We start from the raw sequence: 18185 nt of genomic DNA, 5'->3' as shown, positions 1-18185 counted from the left end.
ACCATATAGTAATGATACTGATTGTTATCCTGTGATTTTCATCCTAAATTTGAAGAATTCTTCAAGAAAAAAAAGTATTAATAATATGCTGAACAGTGGCATATCAATGGGATCAGTTTATTGTAGCCTTCACAGGTGAATACTTGAAAAGATAACACAATGTGACTTAGCAGCTTTACACGAAAACTTGAAAGAAACACATTGGGGAAGGTGCCTTACCTGCCTCTTGAGGAGGCCAGCCTGGTTTGGATCTGGTTTAAGATGTAAGTCCCTGGGCAACTGGACCCAGTAGTTTTTACGTTAAGACCATTCTGTACACCCCTAGGGTTCTTCTGACTCATGTCAGTCTTACTTTGGCTATTTGGTGTCTAGAATGTGAATTAAATTCATACTGCTTGTACAAGTAGGCTAGAGGGTAGACTTCAGTTGGATGGCCTTAGGGAATAAAGAAATAGTTTGTGAAGCTAAAACAGAGATTAAAAAAAAAAGCTGTCATTTGAAATGGGAGTTAGATTGGAAGTCATTTAGTTACTTTCCTGTGTCCCTCACTACATAGTGAACTCCTTGATGGCAGAGATCCTAGCCTAACAGTCATCTGTGAGACACCTCTGTGGCATAGGTCTTAAAGCTGTTTAGTCCATTGTTTTTTTTTTTTAATGAAAAGGAAGGGAATTAATATTAAGTATTTAGTATTTTACTGGTGCTAATAACTTCATTGGATCCTGAAAGCAACCTTCCCTAGTAGGCATTATGATTCAGGCTCTATGGAGTGGTCATATGAAGCTCAGGTCAAACTGAAGCTCAGAGGTTAAATGCTGAGGATATTTAGTAAGTTACAGAGCTGTACTTTAAATCTTCATCTGTCTAAATTAAAAACCAAGCAATGTGTCTGACTGGTGCACCCCTAACATTTGTGAGGGTGCAGCCAGAACAGACATGCAAATACAGAGCCACGTGCATACCAGTGGTTCTCAACTGGATGAAGTTTTGCCCCCAGGGACACTCACAAATGACTGGAGACATTTTTGGTTGTCACAACTTATTTAAGTCCTTTGTCCATGTTATATTTGGGTTGTTTCTTTATTGTTGAAATGGAGAAATTCTTTTAATATTCTGGATATTAAACTCTAATGAGATACATGATTTGGGAACATTTTCTCCCATTCTGTAGATTGTCTTTTTTTTTAAAAAAAGATTTCTTTAATTTTAGAGAGAGTGTGAGGGATGGAGAAAGAGAGGGAGATAAACATCAATGTGTGGTTGCCTCTCACATGCCTCTGCTGGGGACCTGGCCCACAACCCAGGCATGTGTTCTGACTGAGGATCGAACCAGTAACCCTTTGGTTTGCTGGCCAGCACTCAATCCACTGAGCCACACCAGCCAGGGCTATAGATTGTCTTTTTACTTTTTTGATAATATCCTTTGATGCAAAAACAAAAAAAAATGTTTCAAATTTTGATGGAATCCAGTTTATCTGCCTTTTCTTTTTGTTACTTATGCCTTGGTATCATACCTAAAAATCATTTGCCAAATCACAACTCATGAATATTTGCTCCCATGTTTTCTTCTAAGAGTTTTATGGTTTTAGTACTATATTTAGGTCATTGATCTATTTTCAGTTTGTTTTTCTATAGGACTTGAGGTAGGGATCCAACTTCATTCTTTTATATGTGGAAATCCAGCTGTCTCAGCACATTCCCCATTGAATGGACTTGGTACTGTTGTCAAAATCAGTTCGCCGTTAATGTTTGGGTTTATTTCTGGGCTCTCAATTCTATTCCATTGGTCTGTATGTCTGCTTTTATGTCAGTACCACACTGTATTGATTACTTACTGTAGCTTTGTAATAAGTTTTAAAGTCAGAAACTTTCAATATGGTTTGGTGCCTCTCAGTTCCATATCAATGTTAAAATTGACTTTCTGTTTTTGTAAAGAATATGTGTTGGGATTTTGATAGGGATTGCTTTGAATCTGTAGATCATTTTGGTAGTATTGACATCTTAACAATATTGTCTTTTTATTGTTGAACATGAGACATCTTTCTATTAAGTAATTTTTAATTTTTAGCAATGTTTTATAATTTAAAATGTGCAAGTTTTCACCTCCTTGCTTAAATTTATTCCTAGATATTTTATTCTTTTAGATTTATTGTATTTGAGATTTTAAAAATACCTAAGCACATTAAATCTGAGGTCCAGCCTTAGTAAGCCCTACAAGGGCTATGGAAAACAGCTAGAGGTTTGAAACTATGGGGATTAGCTTTTGAACCTGGCTTTGGCACTTTTAAAAACTAGCTGATAATTTTGGATATAGCACATAATCTTTATGAGCCTCTACTGAAAAGTAAATTAAGTTATTCTCATAGCAGCATATTTTAGTTGTTTTTGCTGTTCATTTCAGGAAGAATGCAAATGAATCTGCACACAAGAATATGAAATGCTGCATATTCTGATGGGGAAGGAGGAGTAATGGAGATTAGTCAGGTTGAGAAACATGGAGGTTTGAAGAAGAAAAAAAAAAACAATTGGAAGAGCAAGCTGACCACAGAAACGTTGCAGAGTTGCCAGATTCCATTGGTCCGTTTGAGGCTGCAGATCATAACTTATACTCTCACCCATCTGTTTTATCTGGATGACTCTTAGCATTCATGATGATTCTTTATTAAAATGATAATCCCGACCTCTTGGGTGGTATTTTCTTTAATCCTACTAATATGATAGCAAGCAAACTATAAATTAAACACCAATAATATGATTAAAAGCAAAGGCTCTGAACTCAGGTCTCAGTTTATATCCTGGCTTCTCCATGTAGTAGCTATAAGACATGAGTAGGTCCTCACTGTTGATGACAGTTACATATTTGGGATGTCAATTGTGTGTGTCCTTTGTACACTTACCTCTTGATATTCTACTGTATTTATTATTATTTGTATGAGTTTTATATTAGAATTTTTACATGTTCCCCAAGAAACTACAGCCAAGGAAATGCTTATTTCCTGGTTCCTAAGCACTTAACACTACAGTCACAGTTCACTTATATAGATGGAAGAAGAGAGCAGGAAGGAGAATATCATCTAATTACCAATATTTTGAAAATAAAGTTGCAAGTAACTGTTTGAAAGATGTAAAATCACAGCAACAGAATAATTAACCATCACCAGTTTTTTTCAATGATCCAGAAAATATTTAGTTAGAAACGTTATGCAGAACCAGCTTATAAAATGGGGAAGTTCCTCTTAAGAGTCAAAGAGTGTGATCTCGTAATTTGTGGTAATTTTTACTTTTTTTTCTTCAGGTTGTGTTAATGATATCATCAACTTTTGTTCACTTCATTTGTTGTAGTTTTCTCTGGCTCTTTCAAGCTCTCTCACTCCTGACCTGGAGTGGAGAAAGACAATAGTGTGCTTCCTTAAGTACCTTTACTCACTCAGTGTTGTGATAACACTGGTGCACTCCTGTTAGTTGTGAGTTCATAGCAGAAGATCTGTTTCTGTTTAATATTTTCAAATTTGATAATATGACTTGCATTTTTATAGGATTTCTTGAGTGTAAACAAAACTGAGTGACAAAGCCCTAATACACAAAATTGCTTATATACTTAGGATGTCACTCCTGAGTGTCACTGTGGGATCAGGACTATTTCAAACTGCTATTCAGAGGGTGAAATGATTGAAGGAAGAGACAAACATTTAAAAAGAAACAGATGCTTTAACAGGACACAGAAATACACATACACCCAGAGAGACAGCTGCCGTGTGGGTTCTTGAGCAGGGCAGAGGGTTTCCCACTTCTTTTGGTTTATTTTATTGGGATATCCAGAATTTGTGACATGTCAAAGCACATTTCTTTTGATCCTTCATTGGGCTGCTTAGTTTTACCCTCTTAATAATGATCAAACAGATAAGCTTGAATGCTACAACCAAACAGTTCTCTCATATTTTTCCCCTCTGATCTCAAAGTATTTGGGTGAAAGTTTGACCTAGAATGTTAATGTCAGAAGGGTTAGATCTCAGAGGATGTTTAGGCCCAACTCCTCAGACTGGGAAATGTACACTGAGGATAATTTAGGCCATACAGTAAATATTATGCATTAGCCCTTGAATTTTGACAGTGAGTCTTTTTGGGTTTTTTGGGTTTTTGGTGGGTTTTTTTTTTTAGTAAGAAATGGACACATCAGAGCAGAATGCAGAAGATGTTCAGTTTTAAAGATAAAATCTAAGTCTTCAAGATTATCTTTGTGAATGTCACTTTAAGCTGGGCTTTCTGACCTCGGGAGACCTTTTTTCTTTGTTCCTGGAAAGACTTGTTTGTATTTGATTATTCATTCACAGTACAAATAAAATAGTCACTAGCTGTGCTCTTTAGCGTTTTGGGATTGTGTGAGGATATAATGAGACATTGGAACTTGAGTAAACTACATAATCATTTGCCAATAAACAGTTAAACTACAAATGTTTGAGAAACTCAGTGGCATTGGGGGGAATTTTCTCTTGGTTTTGAAGAGAGTGTACCGGTCACTTTTGGATTGTTTTCATAGGTAAACAGTGTATTTTAAGTAGTTCTAAATATGGGAAGGAAAACTTCATATGCTTTAGTGAATTACAGATGATAGAAGCCATGTGGCTCAAAGAACTCTGTTTCAGGTGAGCTTTACTCCTTTTGTGTGGACGTCTCTGTCACATGTGAGTGGCCTTGAAAATGCAGCAAGGCACTTGAGTTAATTCCTTCACTACAGAGAAATTATGGTGATTATGAATTCCTGTAACTGAAGCTTTAAATATATTTTCAGTGTGATTTTTTAAGACTACTCAAAAATTTATTTTTCTCACTTCATTGGTACTTCAGTGGAAATGTGTTGCTATTCCATAATATGACCACTAGGGGGAGCAGCTTGTTTTCATGTTTTGTGCTAAAATCAGAATATAATTTGTGGCATAAAGGTATTTCTGTTGAACCAAATTTCAGGTTAGGAAGTTTTAAATAAATTCTTACATCTTCTTAAAAAGTGTTTTATACCTAGTCATCAGATACTAATGGAATTAGGTAGTAGGAAAAAACAAACACGATATATATTTTACTAGCATCATTATCAGATGTAGACTCTAAATAAGATTCTGACTCTTCTGACTAGCATTTTGGCTTTGTTTTCTTAAACTAGACTTTGTTTGAAAGATTTAAGTGTTGGGAAAAAGCATCCAATTTCTACTCACCTTTTTAAAAAAGGATAATGAAGATTTTTGAAAAGTAAAAAGTAATTTTTCTCGATATTCAACCATTATTCTTAGCCTATAGAGAAAACGTTTGACAATATACAATGGCACTTTTCTTTGAAAAAAAATCACATGGATGATTAAGAATTGTTGGTTTGATTTCTAGCTCTTACTTACCATGTCCAAAAAGCCACCACTCAAGTGACAGACTGGAACCAGAATGTTGAGTGCCAGGCAGGGGTGTTAGGTGATCTACAGGTTACCACAGGAGGAAGCTGGAGGTGTATGTCTCTTGACTAAACAGATGTTTAGAGGATGAGCTCACCCTCCAGTTGGTCCATGGTCCATGCTTGCTCCTTTGCAGTCAGAACATTCTGTGAGTCATAAATCGAAACACTGAAACAATTCCAATACTAGCAGGAAACTGAAGTGGCTCTCCTGGGGCTGCTTGTTGTGTAAAAGGCATCGGAGGCAAAGGTTGCCAGAACAGAAGTCATACCAGCCTATCTCTGCCCTTCTGGATCTTACCTCTCTGGTTAGGCCTTTTGTAACTCTTTCCTGTCAGTCTCCATCCTCCTACCCCCTAGCACTTTCTCTCGATTTAACCTGGCCAGGGGGGTGAGGTCGGGGAGCCCTGAACCAGAAATCTGGTGTCTACTAAGTGGGTGCCCTGGGGCTGATTGCCTGACCTCTTTCTGAGCCTCAGTTTTCTCACATTTAAAGTGGATGAGGTTTTCCACCATTTGTCTCTTTCCCTGTATCTTCATGAGATTATTTCAATTTCTGTTTTTATTCTGTGTATTTTAGCACATCTTAATTGGTACTAGCCACATTGGAAATGTAACATGTGGCTAGTGGCTATTTGTAATGAGCAACACTGTCCTAGATACTGATGAACAAAATAGTATATTTCAATTTAAAGGATAATACATTTTATCTGTGTCTTGTGCGTTTTAGGTTTTTTAAAAAACAATTCCTTTGAAGTTACTATATGTCAGCTTACTGAGAGCTGGAAAGGAAATTCCAAGAATATTTGAATTTTACAATGTTGCATTGTCATATTCTTGAAGTTAAATAATTCATTATTTATTATAACCTAATATTATAATAACATTAATATAATAATTTGTTAACAATATTATTTGTTCATTATTTATAGTGCTCAGCAGTCTCTCTTCTACACTTGTGAAAATATGTTGGGTCATTCCAATATGACAAAGTAAAAAATTTTTGGTAATTGAGTTCTACAAAGCACATATAACCGGGCTGTCTTTGGGAAGCTCATTGATGTTTACAAACATACATAAACTATTTTCCCTTACATGTTTAAATTTCTGTAAGATTACTTCTTCATATGAGTAGTTGTTTTAATTTCTGAAAACGAGGATGTGATTGATTTAGAGAATCATTAACTCAATCCCTGTCCTGTGTGATGGAAGCTGCAATGACTGTCATGTGATTGGGCAGGACTTGGTACCTATCAGCGTAAACACATGGCACAGCCTGTTCCATGCCCTTTCTTATCTTCTTCAGAGAGAAGGGGTTGAGGTGTTTTGAGCAAATCTTATTGGTAAAGTCATGTATGTATTGCATTTTTTTTAAAGAACCATTTCCTTTCCGTTTTAACCATATTACTGTGTTTGCAAACAGTTTGTCAGCAGAGCAGCTTTCCGTTTTGATAGTTTAGAATTTGTACTTTCATCTTTGAAAAAAGACATGCTTGATAAGCTAGTTCAATTTTAAGATGTTTTACTTAGAAGATGATAGTGAAGATGAGGAGAAGGTTCACGAAGACGCGTTAAGGAAAACTAAAGATGTTTACCATGGAAAGGCCCCTGCTGGTATCCTGGTGAGTTGCATCCACCAATGTTCTGGGCACTTGGTTTGCTTGCTCAGTCTGGCTAATACTGAAAGAAGAGGGGAGGACACCCACCAAAAGAAAATGGCTAAAGCCTTTTCTTTGGAAACTGCAGTGTTGTAAGGGATTTTGTTAATTTTTAAATGCTAGGTTCAACAGAAGTCTTTGCCTACCTGGTCTCCCTCATTCATGCCATACCATCTTTCTGCATTTTTCCATTTATTATCAATAACTTTCTGCCTAGAAAAAAAAGTAAAGTTAAACTGAGATTTTTTTAAAACTGAGTTTCAAACTAAATGTATCTGGTTTCACATTCTCTTGCATGCATTTAGGTGCAGCAGTTGAGGAATAAAAAACATTTAAAGTTTTATAGTTTGTGTGGTTCTGGCCAATTTTTTTTTGAAAACTAAACCAATATTTTGAAACTGGTATTGTATTCTGATATGTAATAGAGAACTGTGACTGCAGTCTTCCTTTGTGACTGCAAACAAAAATAAATGTATGTAAGCTTTTACCTGGAAGATGTGGAGAATATGCATATTGTCTGAGTTTTTAAAATATTCTTACTTGCATTTTTTATATATGTGTTTTTATTAGGATGTCTGAGGTTTTTTTTTTTAATTTAGAGTTTTCTCTAATACAAGATATAAAACAAGTCATATAAACTTAGTTAAGTTCTAGAAGTCTGTATTAAGGAAACAAAACCAGATGAGTTAAGGGAAATATTATTTACCTTTACTTATGGAACCTTTTCCTTTACAACTAATCTGAAGTAAGTGCAATGAGGTAAAGATATTTTTTAAGAAAATTAAAGGACTATGTTTTTATGAAAACAAGTATAAAATAAACAGGACAAAAATTAGCTTTTAAAACCTGGCTCATAATCAGGTTGATTATAGTTTAAAAATTTTTATCACCTTTTAAAAATGTTAGTCACATTTTGTGTGTTTTTGCTTTTGGATCTGGTGGTATTAGTACTTTTTTAGGGTTCTCAGGAATTGTTGGAACTGGACATTGAGTATGAATAGAAGTCAGGTGCTACTGAGAAAATTCACTTTTGAAATTTCCATTTTAATAGTATAGATCTTATGTATATGTGGATTCATGCATTTTTGTTATAAAGGTCAGAAAGGAGAATATTGAACACAGCTGATATGAAATATTTAAAAATTTCATTTAGTGAGTAGCACTAACACAAACCACTCATCACAGGAATAACTTCTTACTGTTTCCTCCTTTCTAAAAGGAGGGCAATAGGTGTTTGATTAGGTTGCATTTTATTATCAGTTCCCTTTTATGATAATGTTAGAACCTTGAAATTCCATGGGTAACCCCCCTACCCCAAGAGAAACTTGGATTTTCTGAATGGCTGGTGTTCAAGACACTGGCTTTGATATCTGCTAAAAGCTGTACTGATTATATAGGAGTTGCTTTTATAACCTGGGTGTGTGTGTGTGGTGAGGAGGTGAGGATGATTCCTGGTTTTCTCAGGGTCCAGGCCCTCAGTGACCTTACTAGTCATAAACTGCCTGGGCATAACTCTTGTTGGAAAGTGAAAATGTTCATCTTAAAGATTTTATTTGTATGGAATGTAAATGTATTCATTACAAAAAAACCCAAAAAACAAAAAACCCAACCCCCAAACCAAAAGCTTTCTGTGCTTTAGTAGAAACTGGGAATTTTTTTTTAGAAACCATGTTTTCACCCCTGGCCAGGTAGCCCAGTTGGGTGGAGTGTTGTCCCTGTACACCAAAATGGTTGTCGGTTAGATCCCTGTATTATGGGTCAGGATGGGAGGAACTGTGTGATGTTTCTCACGTCGCCATTTCTCTCCAGCCCTCATACTCCTTCCTCTCTTTCTAAAATCAACAAAAGCATATTCTTGGATGAAGATTTTTTTTAAAAATCATGTTCCCATAATTTCTAAATAAGTGAAGATAATTCCTTTCTTTGGCAAAGAAAAGCCAAATTGTTTCATATTCAATTACCCTGAAGTTCCAAAATAATCTACAGGCTTTATTTACCCTCACTTACTTTAAATTACCTTGATCACATTTCTTATAATTAGGACAGAATGGACTGACTACAGGAGTTCTAGCTAAACTTGTAATTCTAAGAAATGCTTCTAGAATTGAATCTTTCTGTGGCTTAGAGTAGAAGGGCCATTCTTATTAGAGATGAGAACCCCTGTTTATGAGGCAGAGTGAGACTTGACCTTGGTTGGATCTTCACATTTTTACCTGCTGCCAAGGACTCTGGGAAGCCTTGAGGGCAGTGCTTCTCTACCCTTATCCCTGTGATCTCATTATCAAAGGACCTGGGCATCTGTACGGTTGAGTCCCAAAAGCTCACTTTTTTTCTGAGAGAATTTTGTATTGTTACATTATTTATAGCAAGATTTAGTGACATAAACGGTGGTGGAAGATAGCAGGTCACCCTGGAGGTGGAGTGTGTGGCTGGGGGCACTGCTTTCTACTGACTTAGGAAACCCTTCCCTTTCCCCGTACATTTGTCATTACTCCCTGTTGTCCGAAATCTTAGAACAGCACTAGGTAAATGGGTCCAAAACCAAACATTTTCCTCCAGCTCAGCATGGGCAGTGCTCACAAAACTGATTAACTGATGAAATATTTAGTTGCATAGAATTTTATTTCCTCACAGAAGTGTGATAGTGTTACTTGTTAGGTAGTTTGGGGGAGTCAGTTCTGTTAGAATCTTTGTGTTTTCACAAATTGTTTGCTGCTTTTAATCCTGATACTACAGATGAGCTCAGGTACTTGGGGAAGAGTAACTTAGAGGCTGTGGCCAGAATTATGTCTAAACTTTGAAAATTATTACCCATTTTTATACTTATACCTTCATCTGTTTTCAAAAATAAAGACTTGGAGATAGCGTACAATTAAAATACATGCATATACAACTGCTCCACAATACAGTAAGAGTGTATGCACTAAACAATTTAAAGAAAATGTAATTCTCTTCATTCAGCAAATATTTTTTTTGTCATACTGAGTCTGCTTAGATGCTCACAGTCTTTTTTGTTTCCATGTAGTAAAATTCTTAGTCGTTTGCTGCTCTGATTTTGTGAGTAACATAACTGGACAGAAATCCAACAGATAGCTGTATAAATACTATTCAATATCTCTCTTAGTTTGCCCAGATAATATATACTCTCAGAGAGTTGAACAGTTTCACTCTATTGATTAAGAAAAGCCCGGTGTTCTAGATCTGATCCAAGAGCTGGTCAGTCAGTTTTGCGCATAGGAAGTGAAAGTCCTAGTCTCATCACTATCGTTAGGCATCTCAAAAAGTCAGGTGTAGGTCTAGGCTAGAGGAATTGAACATATCTATCAGAAAGAATCTAAATAAAAATATTACCTCTTTTGGGAAAACACTTTTTATACAATTTATTTTACAATCATACCTTAGGTATTTGAATATTCAAAACAACCCAATTCTACAACTCAATTTTTTCTAGAAGAAAAAATTCTAGGGTAGGTAATTTTCACATGTGTTCTATTTTACTATTTAATTGAAAGTAGAGAAAATAATTCTTTTTTTTTTAACTCTTTTGCTGCTTGTTCCAGAAAAATATTTGTCGTCTCTTCTTTGAAGTCTGTTGCATAACCTTAGAACCATTGCCTAAGTTCTTTTACTTTCTTAAGACATTTGGGAATATCTTTTTCAAAGGGTAGAAATAACAATATACTGATCTTGTTTTATTAGAGTACTGCTTTAACTATGATGAAATTGTGCTGAGAACTTTGTGTGCCCTTACTTTGCCATCTTAACCCTAGCCCCTATCTGTGTAGAAAACACCTTCATCAGATATTTGCCTAACTCCTAGGAAAACCTGTAGGCAGAGCTGTGTAATTTCTAGAATGTTGCTGCATTCTCTGAGACTTATCTCTTGAGACTTTCACTTAAATGCAAATAGGCTATCTTCAGTTAGGCCAAGGGGTAATAGCTGAGATTATAAATTATTTGTCACCTCTGTTTTATATTCTAATAAAGCATGAGGTCATAACCATTACATACTTAAATTTAGCCATAAGATTAAAATTGGAAAAGGAATTCATTCCGGGGATGTGAGGCAGGAGAGGAGCAAAAGTACACCCTCTACCTCTCTTCACTCCCCTGCCACTGAGTCTTTCAAGAGGGTACTGGGAATTGATCTACTTCCTTGTGATCAGTTATCATCAGACATAGCTTGATAAGCTATTTTGGGACCACTTGGGGGCTTTAAAAAGTATTTGCATATATAATCTGGGGGGTGGGGTGGCCTGGGCTTTGGGATTCCTCAGAGTCCCTCAGTCATTTTAAGCCAAGGATGGTGATTCCCAGGAACCCTTGCTGAGCTTTAAATATAAAACATTTCCTAGACAAATTGAATCAGAATTGAAGGGGGTAGTGGAGTCCAGGAATTGTTTTTGTTTTTGAAATTAAATGACATACTTTATTTAGATGTGTTCAGATATTTTCTGCTGAAGTCCTTTTTCTATTTCAGGATCTGATCCAGAATCCCACCTTGCATTTAGTTGTCAGGTTACTGTAGTCTTCCAGTCAGTAACAGTTCCTCAGTCTTTCATGGTCTTAATACTTTCAATGAGTGCTGGTTAGTTTTTTAATAGAATTTCCCCCAAATTTGAGTTTGGCTGATGTCTCCTAATTAGGTGAAGGTCATGTGTTTTTGGCAAGAAGATCATGGATGTGTTATGTGCCCTTTTCAGTGAATCATCAGGAAGGGGGTTCCTGATGGCAGTGTGTCTTATTGCTGGGGAGGTTTCCCTAGATCACTTGATGCAGGTGGTATCTTTAGGTTTCTCTACCATAAAGTTACTATTTGACCTTTTGTAATGAATATATATACCTTGGGAAAGATACTTGGAGAATAAGCAAACATCCTACTTCTCCTCAAACTTGAATCCTCTTTTTTCTAACATCCATTGCCTGCCACAGTTATTACTATGATTCTATTTCCCTCATTCTTTACTTATTAATTAGAATTCATCCTTTAAGAGAAAACTGTCATTTCTCCCTGCTTATTAATTTATATCACTGTGGACTCATGAATATTTTAGTATGTAGGCTATCATTATTTTGTTGCCCACATTGTTCTAGTATTAGCCTTTGGGAGCTCTTTCGCTTTGGATCCTGTGTTTGTTTAACATGCTTCTATTCTTTTGATTTTGAGTATTTTCTGCTTTCTGTCATTATTAGATGCTCCAGCATCATCTTATATTTTCCTGCTCCCCAGCCCTGGGTTCAACAACTTCTTCAAGTAGTTCTGGCTCTTTTTATTGGAGAATGATATTTAGAAACCAAGAGCTGGTTTCTAGTTGAGCTTACTGTTTCTAGAGTGTTCTTGAGTCTGTATCTTCTTAGCAGAGAGATCCCAGATATTAAATATGTATTCTAGCCCAGGAATAAGCCCTTCTGTATTTGTGTATCTGTCCATGGAAACTTTCAATTCCAGGCCAATACCACAGGGTTCATTTAAGCCTTTCCTGTAGGAAATTGTATTTTTAGACACTTCCCAGGTGTTTGTGATCCTTGGGGAACAATGGCTTTTGGATATATATATATATATATATATATATATATATATATATATGTTAGGTACATCATGGACCCAAAAGCGAAGGCTCTTGTGGCTTTTTTAGGTGTGCATCACTGTCTCTTCATTAGTGAATCATTATTTTCCATACCTGAGATAGTTGTCATTTCTTCTCACACTGAAAAGAATTTTTATGTAACTAAAGGAACTCAACCTTGTAGGAATAAATGTCCCATTTCTTGTAGTAGAGTGGAAACTGGTTCAGTTTCATGGCCAGCAGTCTTACAAAAATTTGTGAAGAGAAATTGCGTAAGTACCCTTGAGGGAATGTTTGAATATACAGGGAGGCTGCATATTCAGGGTGAGTCAAAAGTAGGTTTACAGTTGTGAGTTTATGAAACACAGTTTATTTTTATTTTCTAAATATATAGTCTTTATTATATTTTTCCATTACCATTTAGCGCCCTTATAGCCCCCTACTTGAAACAGTTTATTACTGTATTATTATTTATTAATTGTATTATTTTCCATATAAACAACTGTAAACATACTTTTGCACCACCCTGTATATTAATATATGCACAGTCCACTCTAACAAATGACAGAAGTTGCAGAATTTCACTAAAACCAAATTTATTTTAATCCTTGATTTACCTTGTTTTTGGTAAGGCAGTCTGCATCCTCTTTTCTAAAGTGTATCTTTTTGTTTATCAGACTTCTTCATAATAAGCCCTTTAGTTTTGGGTTTTTGGGGGTGTTTAGGTGGTGAACTTTAGGCCTACAGGTGCTTGTAAAGTTATTAACTGCTAAATTAAAGTGTGTGTAGTGACCTTCAATTTCTGCTGGGTATAATTCATCTGGCTTGTTCATAGTGAACTTAACTAGGTAGTATGATGCATGTTGAAGAACTTTGAACCCAGGGAATTAACACAATTGGTATAAATTTAAAATTTCAACGTAATTCATCTGTCATACTGACTGCCATTCTTTTGTGGAGATGAGAGGAAGATGAGTGGTATTTAACATGTCTTTCCTAGACCTGCAAACTACAGGATATGTTCATTTGTTCCCAGAAGAGCCACGGTGTCAATTCCTGACTGCTAGGTCTGTGACCAAATAAGGTCAGAGTGTTTCAAAGGAAATTATATTCTACTGGTGTCTGGACTAAAGTGAGGGTCATCACTGAAAATACTTATTACATATGGTTTTCATGAAAACATGTTAAGATTGTATGCCTTTCATATGTGAAATTGAGCCAAACAATCAGATTTATTGTTTTATTTTAGAGTAGCTTATGGTTATCAATGATCATCATCAATATAGGTTACCTACCCAATTCTCTTATTCTAGAAAATTTAGGATGAGAACATGTTCCTGAAAAACATATTTATGATCATAATATAATCATATCTTTAGGGCTACTCATAATAAAAAGCTTAATATCTTTATATATGATAGTATGTGGAAGAACCATCATTACCTTCCACAAGCACTTATGAAATTTGTACTTACATGGTCCTGAAAACTACATAACCTCAGCATTAATGTTTTTTGGAATTGTGGTCCCAAAATAGAGTAAAAAGAGCCTGGGCATGTGAGACAGATAGGAGCTTTTGTGCCTGTAACTCTTTAGGTAAGTAGCTTTTATTTTCTCTGAGCTCCAGTTTTCTTGCTAGTCCAATGACATATACCTCACCTAATTGTGAGGATTAAATGAGATAAGATACGTAAAATAGCACTTGGAAGGGATAAATGTTACTCCCTCTCCTCTTTTCCCCATCACTTCCCCATGACCAACACTAGGAGGAATACTGAATAAAACATCTGAATTGTATATATGTGGTTTATCAAGGATACACATAGTTCAAAATATTATGACATGAATAAATGGAGAGTTTGAATTTTCACCAGTGTAAGTAAATGTAACTCCCATATGTGAAAATCTGTATTTATGAAACAGTTAAATTATCGCTTTGTAAAATAATTTAAAGAATTTATTTTAATAGCAAACTCCTAGTATATTGAAGATATCTTAAAAACAAGAGCTGCAAAATCAACCTTGCAAAAATACTTCCAAGGAAGGAATCTCACTCCTGAGTATTTAACAAAATGACATGAAATTTTGTTCACACAAAATTCTGTACACAAATGTTTTTAGTAGCTTTATTTGGAATTGCCCCAGACTGTAAGCATCCTAAATATCTTTCAGCAGACATATGGATAAAAAGACTTTGGTACATCCATACAATGGTATACTACTTAACACCAAGGAATAAACCACTGATACCTGCAACAATATTGGTTTTTTGGTTTGTTGTTGTTGTTTTTTACCCCCAGAACAAAAGCAAGATTTATTCAGGTAGAGAAAAAGAGACTAGGATACAAGTTCCTGGAGACAGGATCAAGGGTTGAGCTGTCCACTGCCCACCTTGTTGCAAGTCTCACAGATTGCTGCAAAAATATTGATTAATCTCAAATGCATTATGCTAAGTGAAAGAAACTGTATTCAAAAAGCTATATACTGTATGGTTCTATTTATATGACATTCTGGAGAAGGCAAGTCTAAGGGACAGAAAACAGATTAGTAGTTGGCAGGGGATGGGAGAAAAGGATTGACCATAAAGGAGTTATAGGGGTATTTTAGGGGTGATCTAGTTCTGTATCTTGATTATGGTGGTGGTTACATCATTGCATCATTAAAACTGTACGGTATGAATGAGTTAATTTTACAGTATGTAAAGTATACCTTAATTCTTTTTTGAAAAAAGACAGTATTTTGAATAGTTCAATGTATAGTTATTAATTATTTGAAAACCTTTTACTGCATTTCACAGCAGAGTTGGCATGAATATCCAGGTAGATTTTTTATCTACTGATAGGTATAACCATTACACAAAGGTTGACTAAGTAATTGCTTAGTATCTTTCATAGTTAATTGAATTTTTAAATTTTATTTCTCTGTTTCTTTCCAGAGTCCGGTCAGATTAAATGTTCCCTGTAACATTTATGGTCTGTCATTTCACGTACAAGTAGATTAGAACTGGGCACATTATAGTCTTGACAGGAAAAGATATTAGAAAGCTTCATTACAAGGCATTATTCTGCAATTTTGAAATAATGAAGGGAGAAGCAAGTAAAGGAATGAGAACCATTACATTTTGTGGAGCTGTGATAGTTCAAAACAAGTGTGGTTGCAGAAACAATGTGGGGGTTATGGAAACCAGTTAGGGCCCCTAGTGTGGTGCTTTCTCCTTTAGGATTTACTCAAGGAACAAAAATTGTATTATGTGTACTGAAATCTAAAGATATGTGTAAAATTGAACATTTAGTTTTATTTGCTCTACCAATTCTATTGCTGAGGAAAATGAATATTTTGGTACTTGCTGAGCATTAGGAAAATGAAACTATTGTCACCTGCCATTTACCTTGAAGGCTGTACTGTATAAAATTATGACATTGGGCATTTTCATGTAAGTAGACTGACTAGTAGGAAGTGATAACTTAAGTTTGTTTTATTTCACTTTTGTTTTCTGTCATCTTTGGTTATGTATGATTATTGTCACATTTAGCCTTGCCTCTGCCGCTTCCCCACACTGACTTCCCCTGACAAACCAACAGTCTCTCTTCTGCCACAAGTTGCTGTGGGGCTGGCTGCTCAGTGTTCTTCACAGCAATCTGCACGGATGTCATTTGTTCTCACAGGGATATTTTTAGATTTACCCAAGGTGGGTGTCATTTTAATTGATACTCACATAACTAGATTTATGCAAGCTTTTTCTGTGAGGTTTTTACCAGCATCTGGAAAAAAGCACTGGTTCTGAATATCTGAGCATTGCTCCACTGTTGTTGGCATTTTTTAATGAGGGGTACTGTGTGTGTGTGTGTGTGTGTGTGTATCATTACCTACCTCTTGAATTTTTCTCTTATTCAGGTTACAGTGCGAAACCTCATATGTATTCCTCCCTCTTCTTTCTGATTGTGTTCACTAGATCTTGCATTCATCCATTTGTTAATTCATACAAAAATTGATCCAAAGATACTCATGGAGAATCTCCTATTGCTAGTCATTGTGCCAGGCAGACTTTAGGAAAACAGTGAAGCATAGCACTTCTCCTTTCTTTGTCAAAAGTTAGAGTTTGGAGATTGGATAAACAAATTACCAATTTGGTAGGGTGATGAGTGCTTACATGCTATGATAGGGAGAGGGCAGGATGCCATGGAGACATAGAACCACAGACCCTTTTTTACTGCCTTCTGCTTTCTGTTCACCATTGAGCCCACACTTCCTCACCCCATCTCTTTCTGATCATCTTTTCCATTGTGCTGTGTGTTCACAATCTATTGTAGACATACTTTATTTGTTCCCATTTCATTATCCAGGATATCTAGAACATCCTTTCTCTTAGATCAGTAGTCAACACTAGGTTATGGATTGAGAAGAAAACTATTGTTGGATTTTGAAGGATTGTTCTGAAAATTACTGGGCCAGTGACTAGGGTGGAGATCAGGGAATTGATGGTGTTTGAAGATGAAGTAGGTGACACAGTCTTATCTTTGTTGTACCTGCTGAAAAATTAAAGCAAACAGTTGAGTAAAACTTGGGACTGCTACTCAGGAAAGAATGTTTATTAGTGTAGTGGCAAAGGGTTTTTCCTTTTTTTAACTTTACTCAGCCTTAAATAATTGTGTGTCTACTTTGTAGATAGTGTGGTGAAATTATAGGAAAGTGATCCCAGTATGTAGAAATCTGTGCTTCTAAATTTCCTTAAAGTATATTTTGACAAATTTGAAACCTGAATTTATTAGCTTACTAACCTTGACAGATAAGCTTAAGGTCAACCTCATGTCCTCTCATTAAAAATCATCATAACAATAAAAAAGTAAAAGCCTGAGTTCAGTAGAAGGCAGCTTTTACTAGGTTACTTTTGGGTTATTTTCTTGCTAATTTTCCCAGGGTGTTTTTTTGGAGACTTTATCAAGTCAGAAGTAGTATCAGCATGTTTGTGTTTAAGTCCTTTGTTGGCAGACATCAGACATGGACTCTGAACAAGACAAGCAAACAAGGTTGTGACTTCATCATTCAGAGAGATGGTAAAAGGGCAAGAACTGGGGCTGCTTGGTATCTTGATGTTTTGAGCTGGTGAACCTTCTGTATCACCACCCAGGTGACTCAGCCTCGCTGGTTTCTGATTACTTTTATTTTCCATACACACTTCAAGTGTATCTCTTTGGCCCAGTTTTGGGTCAGATGTCTCCCTACACCCTCAGCCAGCTGATACCAAGGCCTCGATCCCATATTACAGACATGGCTACAGGGGTTTACCCCTGTGTTTGGAGTCTTAGAGAGGAAATCATAGTGATCCAGGGAACCCTGTTAATCCACTCTGAGCTTGCTGTTGCAACATATAGCCACTCAAATTCCAAAATAGAATATTGGGTCAGAAAATTTCCTCTTATGTATTCAAAAGGTTAATTTTGAGTAGTATTAGGTTGTAATTAGAGAAGGAACCCCTAATAAAGCAATCTTCCCAGACCAGAATTTTTATAAATGAGTTTTTGA

General features: G+C 35.9%; 1 protein-coding gene across 1 annotated transcript in view; it reads left to right on the top strand.

Annotated features, from left to right (window-relative positions):
* Positions 1 to 6820: 6820 nt before the first annotated feature.
* The window catches only part of LPIN2 (lipin 2), a 65502-nt gene continuing 54137 nt past the window's right edge, over positions 6821 to 18185 (top strand). The window contains 1 exon segment of the mRNA XM_036009253.1: positions 6821 to 7059. Within this exon segment, the coding sequence (XP_035865146.1) occupies positions 6955 to 7059 (105 nt within the window). The 5' untranslated portion in view covers positions 6821 to 6954.

The sequence above is a fragment of the Phyllostomus discolor genome, chromosome 9 (assembly GCF_004126475.2).
Source record: "Phyllostomus discolor isolate MPI-MPIP mPhyDis1 chromosome 9, mPhyDis1.pri.v3, whole genome shotgun sequence".
NCBI classification, from domain to species: Eukaryota; Metazoa; Chordata; class Mammalia; order Chiroptera; family Phyllostomidae; genus Phyllostomus; species Phyllostomus discolor.
This window is presented reverse-complemented; position numbering and strand designations above follow the sequence as displayed.